Source organism: Montipora capricornis, chromosome 12 (genome assembly GCF_036669925.1).
Source record: "Montipora capricornis isolate CH-2021 chromosome 12, ASM3666992v2, whole genome shotgun sequence".
NCBI classification, from domain to species: Eukaryota; Metazoa; Cnidaria; class Anthozoa; order Scleractinia; family Acroporidae; genus Montipora; species Montipora capricornis.
The window spans coordinates 37421910-37434937 of record NC_090894.1 but is presented as its reverse complement, the minus strand read 5'-3'; the positions used below and the strand labels follow the sequence as shown (position 1 = coordinate 37434937).

General features: G+C 34.9%; 1 protein-coding gene across 2 annotated transcripts in view; it reads left to right on the top strand.

The window, feature by feature from the left end:
* The window catches only part of LOC138026691 (uncharacterized), a 14371-nt gene extending 5296 nt beyond the window's left edge, over positions 1-9075 (top strand). The window contains exons 3-5 of one of the 2 annotated variants that reach the window (XM_068874136.1): positions 3207-3329; positions 4569-4598; positions 8550-9075. In XM_068874136.1, coding sequence (XP_068730237.1) covers positions 3207-3329; positions 4569-4598; positions 8550-8582 — 186 coding nt within the window. In that variant the 3' untranslated portion in view covers positions 8583-9075. Of the gene's footprint in view, positions 1-3206; positions 3330-4568; positions 6713-8549 lie in introns of those variants that run through there. The other variant, XM_068874135.1, reaches the window with a different exon arrangement.
* Positions 9076-13028: the final 3953 nt, after the last annotated feature.

The window sequence follows — 13028 nt, the reverse complement described above, 5'->3', positions numbered from 1 at the left end:
TTTAGCAATTTTTTAAAAATCAAGTATACCCTTATGATTACTATGTAATTATGAATATTATTTCGGTTTCATTGAATAAAAGAACGTTAAATGTTTAAGTTAGTATGTACATGCCTTGAGAGTGTTCGCATATGCAAGTCAAATAAACGCAGTGAACTAAGCAAGAATTCACCTTTCGTCTCACAGTAGACGGAATTCCGCCCGACGTATCTGTCGCGATAATATTGAAAACAGATGTTCTTTAAGAGAATTCAAAACATCTGATAATGCTAAACGATGACTCAACACATACCTCGAGCTTCTTCCATTGATTCGCTGTAGGAGCATTCGAATTCTACTTAGATTGAATCGAAGCCCTCGAGATCGAGGATTTCGCTTAACCTCGTTGTAACATTTTCTGCACATAGCACACTCTTCCCAACGAAGGACTTTGATCGGGTTTTCACACTTGGCGCATTTGCTGTCATACGTCCACTTACATGGAGAAATAAATGCTGTGAACTTGTAATATTGAGCTTACTCTAAAAGAGCGTTGCTTCCCCCAGCAAACTAAAAGGATTGCTTACAAAAGCGTGAATAAGGAAAAAATTCCGCCATTTGAGGTTTTAGAGACCGCCTTCAACGTATAAAACGAACGATGGAAGAAGCACAAAGTTGAAATCATCGCTTCGAACGCCATCTTTGTTTACATCGAAGCGCGCGGTTTGGAAACTGGATGCTACAATTTTCAACAGCCAATCAGACAAAAGTCTCCTTTGTTCTATTTTTTGCAATCTGATTGGCTCGTTCCGAGCATGCGCTTGCAAGTAATACAGGACTCTCTCTTTTCCCGCCTGGGTTCCAGGCCCATTTTCAGGGCGGGGTAAGAGGGAGTCCCGGAACAGGACTAGGGATCAATATAGAATTTACTATCTTTTGAATAATTGCTGTTGTCAAATTTTGACACATCTGGTCAACCGTTCACTTGACCCTCGATACGGTGAGAGCAAATAAGTGAATAAAGAGGGTTTCGAAGGGTATTTTCGGGATCGGGGATTTCACCAAAATACGGTACGGCATTCGGGAAAACGGTCACTATCTTTGTCGGGAGGGCTGGGTTGAGGAAGCCGCAGGGCAAAGCATACCGGGAAAACATCCAATGTAAAAAGCATAATTATGCACATAATTACAAAGCGATAGAACAAAATGTAGAGCTTAAGACTTTGCAACCAAATTAAATCCCAACGATCTCTTCTCCCAGAAAAAGTTTGAATTATCTACGAATGGTAGCTAATGGTAGTTGGACATTGGGAGGTACCCAATACCTCAATACCACAACAAAAACTGGCAAATACCGAATACCGTGTCGAAAATCTACGAAATACCGATGCCGTATTTAGATCCCTTTATAATTGGTCCCGCTTACTTAATCGCAAGCACGTATGGATCATAGGTCCCTGTATTTTGGTTATTTTGGTAATTCGACAGTGAAGTTATTTTCAAGTTGTTTGCTATTTTTCACAAAAGGAAAACTACATTCGTTCAACCTTCTATAGGGTGAACGCTAGCCTGGGAGCAGGCACTTTTGTTAATGTCATCCGCCAGATGATTGGGGCGGAAAAAGGAGAGCCTACGGGCAAACCACCCTTTTTGAATACTCTGCGTTCGTCCACGAACACAGTATTCTGATTGGTCAAAAGTGACATGGGATGACAAGCCGCCGAAGCCTCCTATGATCCTACGATAACAAGGAAATATTGAATTAAACTTGGGCGGCGTTTGAGGCAACTGTTATGGAAGCTTTTTGCGAGCTCTCTTGTAAAATCTAGCCTGTCAATGCAGCTAAAGAAAGAACAGGAAAAAAAATCAGTAAATTGCCTACTTGAAAATACTTGAAGAGAGGGACAAATTCGCAGTGATGCCGACTGGTTGTGGAAAAGAGGTTTATCTTTCAATTGTTCTGTATTGCAGTAAAACTCAAAGGGTATTGCCCACTGGCTAACCTAATGCAAGACCAAGTAGAGGAGGGAAATTCGCGGGGCTTCAACTGTAGTGCTCTACAGGACGTGAAAGATTTTTTTATCAGGGCCAGCCGACGTCAATTTTCGGAGAATATCTGTTCGGAAGACGATTTGAGATCTAGAATTTTCGGAACATTGATTGTAAAATTTCTTGCTTGCCTGCCTGTCCTAGGATTCTTGAACTTCTAAAAAATGGTATAAGTGCCCATTTTAAACGGGTTTTTACTCTAAAAGGGTCACCTAGAATTTTCGAGAGCCTTTTTTCTGGCTGAAATTTTCGAAAAGGTAAGTTTTTATCCCTATAATTTTCGGATAACTAGACTCTCAGCTAGGAAATCCGAAAAGATGAAAAATTTTTAGGGGATAAAAATATGCCTATATCTACCGTTTAAATACTAAAATACGTTTAACAATGCTATTTTTAAGTGGTTTTGAACAATATTCTCGTTGGGTGGCCCTGTTTTTATGCAATTTTCCCCAAATAAAATAATATTTGCAACGGCGGAAAGAGCGCTTGGCAGTCTAGTCCTAGTGACTTCAAACGGATCTTAAAAGATATGTGCTGAAACTTGATGAATCCCACACTGTGGAAATTTGAACTTCTAAACGGTAAGCTTATCAGCAATAAACTCCATTTTACCCTTGTCTTTTTGTCTGTCTTCATCAACCGAGTTAAGATGCATAAACTATTTGCAGTTGTGAATCGTATACTTAAGCTATGAACTCCGGGTTTTTCGCGAGTTACAAGACGTTTTTGGGCAACGGTACGCACAAAAAGAAAAGAATAACTGACAAGAGAATGGTCTGTAATGCTGTTAAAACAAAAGGCTGAGATCATTTATTATTGCACGATTTCATATGAGCAGATTCGGATGGCCGATTTCTTGGAAATTTACAAGCGCCATGATGCGCATTATACTGCGAAACTTTATTATTTCGAAAAAAGTTTGTTTCATTGCTGCATATCCAGTCTCTGATCTTTGCCCCGCACCTCTATTCATTGGGCTCGTGGGTTGTTTGAAGCTTTACCATTCGGAAACATTGAAAGCCAGTAAGTAAACATCAACTTGCTAATGAGGGCGCTGTCCGGGCTCTTTGGTAGAAGATTCCATTAGGATATATGTTTTGAGATGCTTAGAAACCTCCTAGATACTTTTTAAAAATGTGGCATTTAAGATAAATGTACGATTTTTGCTTATGCTTCAGGAAAATGTTTTTCCAACTTTGTTTTTTCGCGCTGGTCAACTAGCATCGCTCTTGACGAAGCCAAGGTGTTCTGCAGGGTTGCTTCGCAATGCCAACAGAGGGATTTCATTGTTCTCCAAACTGGTAAGTACGTTGTTTTTGTTTTCAACCAAAGTAAAGACAATTAAATAAACAACCATCATGCACGCAAAAACCTCTGAACAGAATGTTGCTTGATTCAGAAATGGCTAAGTTAGAAAAGCTGGTATTTTCTAAATAAACGTACCGTCGTGTTTGCAGGGTCGCTTGGGTAGACTGGCTTGTATGTAAATGTACCGCCTCGAAAATGAGTACACACTGCATCGTGTACGAACACAAGAAACACAATCAAAATCATAGGTTTCGAAGCGAGTGCTATTTTCTTGAGGCTTCCAAAAACGCGTCCATATCCCCAGGACATAACCTTAAAGGCCCACCTTCAACCGACAGGCATTGCGTGCCACGGAACAATTTTCATATATGAAAATTTCACCCGAATCCGAGATTCATCCAATTACATCGCTACGATAAGAAATGCGAATTTCCATAACAAAAACAAACGGTCGAATAGCCTGTCGGTTGAAGGTGGGCCTTTAAATTAGAGGTTTCCTAGAAAGACATCTGAGCGTGACACACACATGGGAACCCGGGGATCAATATAGAATTTACTATCTTTTGAATAATTACTGTTGTCAAATTTATTTTTACCATTCCAAAAGTCTTGATATACATCATTGGTTTGCATTTCATAAGCCAGTGAGTCTGTGTCTGTCAATAATAATTTTGCTTTATTATTGTACTTTAGTTTGTTATTATGACGGTGAAAATCGTACTTTAGCGTTTTTTTTATATCTAAAATACACATACTCACATATGCTGGCCTATTTAGGGTTAGTGTTTCTTTAATCTACTCCACAGCTACTAGATTTTCTTAAAGATCTTGCTACTAACATAAGTAGGTTTTGATGTTAATTTTAACATTTTTTCTCATCCGTAACGAGCCTTACATCAACTCTTTTTCGTAAATTTTCCATTGTTTTTCCGAAAACTGAGTTATTCATACGTTTGAAGAAGTCTTTTTGAAAAGCATTTTTAGCATTAGTGTTAAAATCGATATACCTTTATAGCCATGGAGATTGATCAAACTCTAGTACTCTATGAACTTTAATTACTTTTAATCCAAGATCAGTGTATAACTTGAGGTTTCGATAGTGTAGACCATGCTTTTCTTTGTTTTTTAGGGTTGGAATTAGTTTATGAACAAGACCAGTTGATACTTTGAATTTATCAGCTATTTTGTGGCAATATTCTGATAACATATCTTTGTTAACTTTAATTTTTCAGGAGCAAGAGGATAATCATTATGGAAATCATGTAATTCTTTTGGATACCCTAGATCAACTTTTAAAATCAGTCCTTTATTACTGTCTTCTTTATATTTAGCTAGGTCTAGCTTATCAATTTTTTTTTCCGTCAACCATTTGAAAATGCCTGTAGGAAGATATTGACTCATAGCCTAACCATATAAATTATTAGCATCCAGATACATGATATACTTTGAAGGCGTGTTTTTCTCTTATGTTTTCATGTATTTGTTGTTTGCTTTTCCATATCTGTCTCCAATATATGAAATGCCACTTCTCATGCCTTTTTCAATAAATTGGAACATATCAATGTCGTTCATAAGCTCTAATTTAATATCAGTCATTTTTAACATAGCATCCCAAGATAAACCAGGAGATGAAAAATAATTAAAGCAATCAAGACCGTCAAATTCTAAGCATGTTTTCCTAAGGTTTTCAAAAACATCAGCCAACCAAAGGATTTCGGATTTGAGATACAAGTCGTGATATTCGCCCATTGATTTTACGTTGAAAGTATTCCATACATTTTTGGCATGCTGATAATCCTCTTATCATATATGCTCATCATTTAATATGCTGTAAAATTCTTCTTTGTTTGGTAATTCAGTTTTATCAAACTTTGAAAAGATATCCGAATAATCATAAGGATAGTCTCCTTTTTGTTTCATAAGCTGGAACTGTTTGTTTTTGAATGCTTCTTTTGTGTATTTTAATGCTTCATCAGGTAGATTGCTACCTAGTTTATCAAGACTTGAACTCATAAGTGTGATTTTTAGCAATTTTACCTATCTGTTGCATTATAAAGTGACTATCATAACCTCTCAGATTGTGAAAAATAACTGGTATTTTATCAGTGAGTCTAAAATTAAGATTACAATCTTGATGAGCTGTCCTCTGTATTTGCCAGTGTACGACAGTGGTCTTTAACTACAATGTCTTTATCAATATATTTTTTGTTGCAAATGTGGCATGAATCAGCTTTTTTAAAGTTTTCCTCGTCTTCTTTTGTCATTTTTAATGGCTTTTTGAATTTGTACTTGATAACATTCTTACAATATTTAACCTCTTCAAGCATTTTTTTCCATAAATTTGTATACAGCATTAGGTCCTCTGTATATTTGTATTGGTTTTGTAAACTTATTATCATAGCAGCAAACAACTTTATAGCCATATGAACAGTCTTTGTGTTTTTGATAAGATTCTGTATATGATTTTTTATCATTTGGCTTGCAACTCTGAACTTTTTCTGTTATTGCTTCAAAATCAGCACATATAACAAATGGAACGGGATGTTGTTAATGAAAATTAGTGAATTTTACTTTTGAACCTTTTTCAGGCATTTTAATATAGCTTGTTTACCATTTGCTTGGATGCAGTTGTCTTTGTGATTGTTCAAAACACGTTTAGAGCTGAAGCATTTAAGACAATACATACAAAAGTGTTTTCTTTCTTTGTGTTTGGTTTGATTATACATAAATTTATTGAAGTCTTTAATCAGTACATAATGTGTTTTGGTTTTTTCAGTTATTAATAAAATCTCCATACTTTTCTTTTTATATGTAAATAGGGTATGGTTGGTTTTTTTATAAGCAAATACATTGATGTTGATTTTGTTTCGTTTTTCAATTTTGTTTATTTGTTTGATTGTCACAGGGAATTTAATATTTTTGTAATCTAGTTTTTCAAAATATTCTTTGTCTGATTTTTTTATTCTTTGAGGATCTTTGTTTTGTGGATTTAAATGTCTTATGTGACACCATCTGAAGCATTCATTATCGTTGTTTTTCATGTTTATCAATCCTTTTGCACTGTTTGGAAGTTCTAGCAGTAGTTTAATATATGAATTGCCTTTTAAAGGTTTATATTTAACAACGTTAAGGTAATGATTATCAATTGATTGAATAACCCAACCACTGCCTTCTGATATCTATTGAGAAATGTTAAGTAATATTTGCTGTTTTGATAATTTTAAAGCTAATTCAATTTGTGTGTTATTAATTATTGTTTGTGCTTTGCTGTTAAAATAAGTTGATTTAATTATTTCTTCATTACCTTCCTGCTTTTCAAATGTCATATTAAGTGTTTCAATGAATTGTATTCCTTTCATTTCATTTAAATTTTTTTCAATATTAATTCCAATAGGTTTTCTTGTTTTTTGTAATTGAATTAAAGGGTCTTTGTTATTTATAATGCTTATTTCAAACGATTTTGTATAGCCTTTTAAAGCTTGTTTTGTAATAATTTGATCTAAATTTAATAGTTTATTTTCAAAAATAGTTTCTAGTTTTGGTTCAAAATTTTTAACTTTTTTTGGTTTTTTAAAACCATATGTGGGTGTTTGTGGCTTTTTTTAAAATTGATTTTTTAATAATTTCTTTTTAGTACCATTTTTTTAACATTAGTTTTAGTTTTTGGAGTGGGAATTGGTTTATCTTGAAATTGCACTGGTGGTAAAGTAATATTTTCTTCATAATTTTCAATCGTTTTTTTACATTTTTTTCGTGGAGCATTTTTTTCATTGGTTTATCTTGAAATTCTAATGGTGGTTGAATAATATTTTTCGTTCTAGAGCAGGTGTTGGTTTTTTCAGTTAAAAAATTATGTTTATCAACTCTTGTTTGCTAAGATTTTGTAATTGTTAAGTTTTTTTTTATGAAGTCTTTTCCCATTAAATACATTATGTTGCTTTTTAATTTTATCCAATTCACAGAACATTTTTTGTTTTTGAATTTTGTTGATATTAATAAGCACTTTATATCTATTGATTTGATTAAATTTATTTATAAAATTGTATTTTATTATCAAAATGTTTTTCCACAACCGATTTTTTATCTTCTTTGCTTTTTTTTTAGTTTTGTAATTTTAACTGTGGCATGAACATTTTCATCCATACCATTTTTGAAAATTTTAACAAATTGTTTATAATTTTTTTATTAATGTCAATTTTAAGAACATCATTATAATCATTCAGCAATTTAATAGTATAACCATCTAAATTATGCATAAAATCATTAGCTCCATCATTATTCAGAACAATTTGTCCTATTAAAACGAGTTCTAAGAGTTCTTCATATTATCTTAATTTGCTTTCATTCATTTTATTTTGAGTTTGATTTTTGTCGTTCATTGTATTATTTTTTACTTTTAACTTTTGTTTTGGTTCTTTTTCTTTTTTTATTTGTTCAGATTTGGTTTTGTTTTTAGAATCAATTTCTATTTCTATCATTGCTAAAGAAAAATAAACCGTCTTGATTTATTAACATATGTTTTAATACTTTAAGATTTTCATCTATTTTAATTATTTCATTATCATCATTATGAAAAACAAATTTTATATATTTATTTTTTATATTATAGAGAACAGTATTTGCCTGATTTTCATTTAGTTTTAAAATATGATTCAAAAAGTGAATACATGAAGCTTTCCAATTTTTTGTGTTCATTATTTGATTCAATAAATTTTTTGAGTGAAATTTAGCATTCGTTTTATTAGAATATACTATAAGAAAATAATCTTTAAACCATTTTATGAAAACTAAAGAATTAAAATACATTTAAAAAAATTTAAACTTTTATTTAAACTTTTATGTACAAAAAAACATTATTCTATATGTTTTTCCAAATTTTTAGCAGGTTTTTTGCTTTTCAAATACATCCATTTACCTGACAATTTATAATTTTAATTGTTATTACATGTATTACAAAACCATTCTTTGTTTAACATATATTTTGTTTTTGATTGTTTTATTGCTTGTTTTTTTTTCTTCTGAAGTAAAGTATTTAGTATTACCATGTTGTTTTTATGCATTGCATTTAACAGAAATATTTTTTATATCAGGATTATTTGACAAAGCTGATACTAATTCTTTAACAAAATCATCATCATATTCATAATCAGTTGTGGAAACTGAATTTATTCTTTTCATTTATTTATTTAATTACTCTATTATTTAATTACTAGCCCTCCAACATCACAGCTAGAGCCACGATATAAGACTGAACTTGCTGCAACAGCAACACAAGGAAACGAAAGGAGAAATCCTTCAAGGAAAAGCCCGCCAAAAGTTACCAACTTACGGCAAACCTCAAAAAGGAAAGGAGAGGAAATAAGCAGCGCTATTGAATTCAAGAAAAGAAAAACTGAGGAATCAATCCTCAAATTAAAGAAACATTTAGAGCAAAAGACTTGTCCTAAGTCACTCCAGTATAAAGCAAATACAACGCCCGATGACATGTTTCAAAAAGAAATAGGCGCCTTAAAACAATATGCCGAAAGCTCTGTTGCGCTTCCATCAACGCAGACTCGAGAGTCACGTGAAAAAATTAGAAAGGGCGAAATATGCCAAACACTGAGACAAGAGGTTTATTTCCTCTAGAACTGAGTCACAATCGCCCTCGGCGAACATAGCAAGCAATGTAAATAATGATGTAATGAGGATAAACAACATAGAAAAGCAACTTTTCGATATAAAAGAGATGTTATGTACACATTTGCTAAACAACAATAAAAATGTTGAAAGCAGTGTGGTCTCTGAACAAGCAACCACAAAAACCACAAGTACGAGACCAGTCGCAAGACTGTCAAACGCACAAGGCGAAGAAAAACCGCCAAACATAAAAGATATAACAAGGAAAGGGAGACAAACGAAAAATTTCTTAAAAATCTCTCAGGTCACAAATTAACTGACAGCCAGTTAAGCATACTGTCAAAAGGGCTTCGACTTATCCCAACACCCATCACTAACGAAAACGAAATCAAACGGCACTTGTTGGCTGATTTCGAACATTTGCGAGACGAATGCGTCTCCAATAGATGTTTCATAGAAACGACAAGGGAAAACATCCATTCCATGTAAAATCGAACTGGGTTCCACCAGTACAACCCTGTGTTGCCCTTGAAGGCTACTTGGAAAACGTCAAAGTTAGACTTGCTGAAATAACACTGCAAAAGCCAAAATACAATTTGTCACGCAAGGAACACATAGCAGTGAAAGAGTTGAAACAAAACACGGCTAAAATCCTAAAAAAAAGCCGATAAAGGGAGCTCAACAGTGATCTTCAATATAACCGACAAACTTCAAGAAGGCCTGATCCAACTTAAAAACAGGGACCACTATCTGCCTCTTGAAAATGGTCACGGAAACACTGCAAAAAGCAAAAGAGCTCATTTCTCAGCTCCAAAATGACAAATATATCGATGACATGACAAAAGAATGGCTTTCACAAACTCCCAATCCACCAAGGACACCTATCTTCTACACCTTATCTAAAATCCACAAACCAAAACCGGTCGGAAGACCGATTTTCTCAGGTTGCGATGGGCTAAGCGAAAGAATATCATCATTTGTGGATCACATATTACAGCCTATTGCCATGCGACAAAAATCGTATATCAAAGACACAACTGATTTCATAAATTTCGTTGAGGAGACAATAATTCCACGGGATGCTATTTTAGTATCTATGGATGTCACAAGCTTGTACGCGAACATCCCACAAGAGGAGGGAATTCAAACAGTATGGAGTGCATATGAGAATTTTCACGACATTTATTCTCCTATACCATCTCACTATCTTAAAGAAATGCTAGGCCTCATACTTAAAGAAAATTCCTTTGAGTTTAAGTAAAAATTACTCATGGGACGGCTATGGGAACAAAAATGGCGGTCGCTTTTGCCAACATATTCCTGGCCGAAATCGAAACCAACCTACTGACCCAAACTAGGATAAAGCCTATAGCATGGAAACGTTATATCGATGATGTTTTCTCGCTTTGGGACACAAAAAGAGAGGACCTAGATATATTTATAACACGAGCAAACACATATCATCCAACGATAAAATTCACAGCTGAGATCTCAGACACTGAAATCGCTTTTCTTGACACAGTGGTTTACAAAGGAGTTAGATTCGAAACAGAATCGATCCTTGACATCAAAACCTACTATAAACAGACCAAGACCTTCCAATACACTCACTATACCTCTTGTCACCCTCCAGGTGTAAAACGAGGTTTCATGAAGGCTGAAGCTAGCAGACTCTTACGTACAAATTCCTCGGAAACAAAATTCCAGGAGGTCATCTCGAATTTTAAAACGCGACTTGAAGCTCGCGGCTCTCCTAAAAACCTAATAGATGGCACACTGTCTTAAGTAAAACAACTCTTGATGCAAGAATGGAGTTTAATACAAAATCAGCCAATGCTGAATAACATTTTCAAAATGCCTCCTATCATATCATACAGAAGAGGGAAATCACTAAAAGACATGCTCGTTAGAGCTGAACTCTGAAGACACATATTACAGCGTCACAACCGCAAAGACACGTGAGGAAGTCAGAGCAGGTCTGTCATGATCTTTTACCAAATGACCAGTATAAAAAGCTGGGCACTAATTCACGCTTGAGTAGGACCTCAAGTTTGTTCTTGCGACCATTGTTTCAACGAGAATTTCGGTGCGGTAGCAATCACAGAGAAACGGTTTTGCTAGGAACAAGACTGAATCAGAGATGGTGTAATTAATTAAGATACCTACATGCAAACGGGGAACACACCCGCATGCTCAGCATTTGGACGTCCCATCTTGCAAAACAAAAACATTGTAAGCGTGTGTGGAGGATGATTTAAACAAAATCCCCTCCAAACACCTTCCCGATCCCGTGTAGCCGACATGATGACTTATGGCCGACCGGCAAAATAAAACATGTCACATGATTTGATTACCACATTTTGGAAATCTAAAAACCATTTGAGAAATCAATAGGAGAAATTTTGGAAATCAAAAAAACCATCTGAGAAATCAAAAGGCGAAATTTTGGAAATCAAAAAACCATTCGAGAAATCAAAAGTAGAAAATTTGGAAATCAAAAAACCATTCGAGAAATGAAACGGAGAAATTTTGAAAATCAAAAAATCATTTGAGAAATCAAACGGAGAAATTTTGGAAATCAAAAAACCATTTGAGAAATCAAACTGAGAAATTTTGGAAATCAAAAAACCATTTGAGAAATCTAAAGGGGACATTTGAAAATCAAAACCCATTTGAGAAATCAAACAAGAAACAAAATAAATCAAATCAAATTGCTTTCAAATCAAAATGGACTTTTCTAGGAATCAAAAGATAAGAACAAATCAAAACAAAAAACATTTTGTCAGTGATACTCCTCGAACACGGTAAAAAAATGGTCAGAAAATGAAAAAATCGGGGTTTTTGAACCTAAAAGTAAGAACTAAATAACAGCATTTGCACGTGAATAGGAAAAGTTGAACTCATCATTGAGAGGTTCAAAAATGAATTTCCCATGGGTATTCGCATCATCGCATGCTATGCTAAGCATTCGCACTTTTTGCATATTTAAACCACTTCTCGTTTCACACCATTCACTTGACGCCAATCAGCCACTTGAGAACTTTGCTCGCGGTATACTTAATATATAGATTTAGCCAAGCTTAAAAGCGGAGCTCCCGACTTGTTTATTCGTAATGTGTTACACAAGAAATCCACACAATGTTGAATTATTCCACGTGTATTTCCACAGTTTTTAACTTAACTGTTTAGCTTCATAACTTTTTCAAAAGCACATGGTCCTCTCTCTGACGTCACATGACGTCGCATACAGTGTCCAGTCCTCTGGCGGATTTCTATATCTAACACTCCCCCCTAACTTGAAAAAGAATGTCATCCATGACATTTGACTTGCAATACAGAATAATTCTTTACAAGAGTGGTAGCTTTTGATTCAGAATATTCCTTACTTCTTAAATCCTGGAGTGGGGTGATCAGGCCCAGCTCCTTACAGACCACTTAATCTCTTAATTCATCTCTCCATACCGGCGTTCACGATTCTGTAGTACAACGACTATCTTAAGACAGTTTTCACAGCATTCACATAACGAATGTTTAAATACACTTAGGAAAATTCTCGTGGTTTTTTTTTTTTTTTTTTTTTAAGTACAACAATGTAATAGGCAAAAAAAAGAAAAACTGTTTATCTGCACTGGAATGACTGGTATGGCACTCTCCATTGTGGCAGCTGTGGTACTACTGGCTGGGGCATCATATGAGGCACTATCATGTTCGCATTCCAGGACATCATGGGTGGTACCGGTGGAACTATGTAGTTCAAGGCTGGTGGTAGCACACAGTACTGGTTCACTGGCAGTTCAGGTATGTAGGGTGTTGACGGTGTAGGTATCCCGCACTGCTGTATTTCTGCAAATGGACTGGCACGAACCTGCTGCACGTAAGTTGGTTCCCCAGGAGTGTCATAAGTAAGGCGCTTTGGGCCCTGTCTCAGACGCTGAGGCCGGCCTAGGTTGCCAGTATACTCTTGTTCGACTATCTCTCCACCATCTGCTTGAGGGTCCTTTATCAACGGTGCTTCGTTAGAGGTACCAGCAATGTTAGCTTCTGCTCCCGTTTTACTTGACACCTCACCAGCA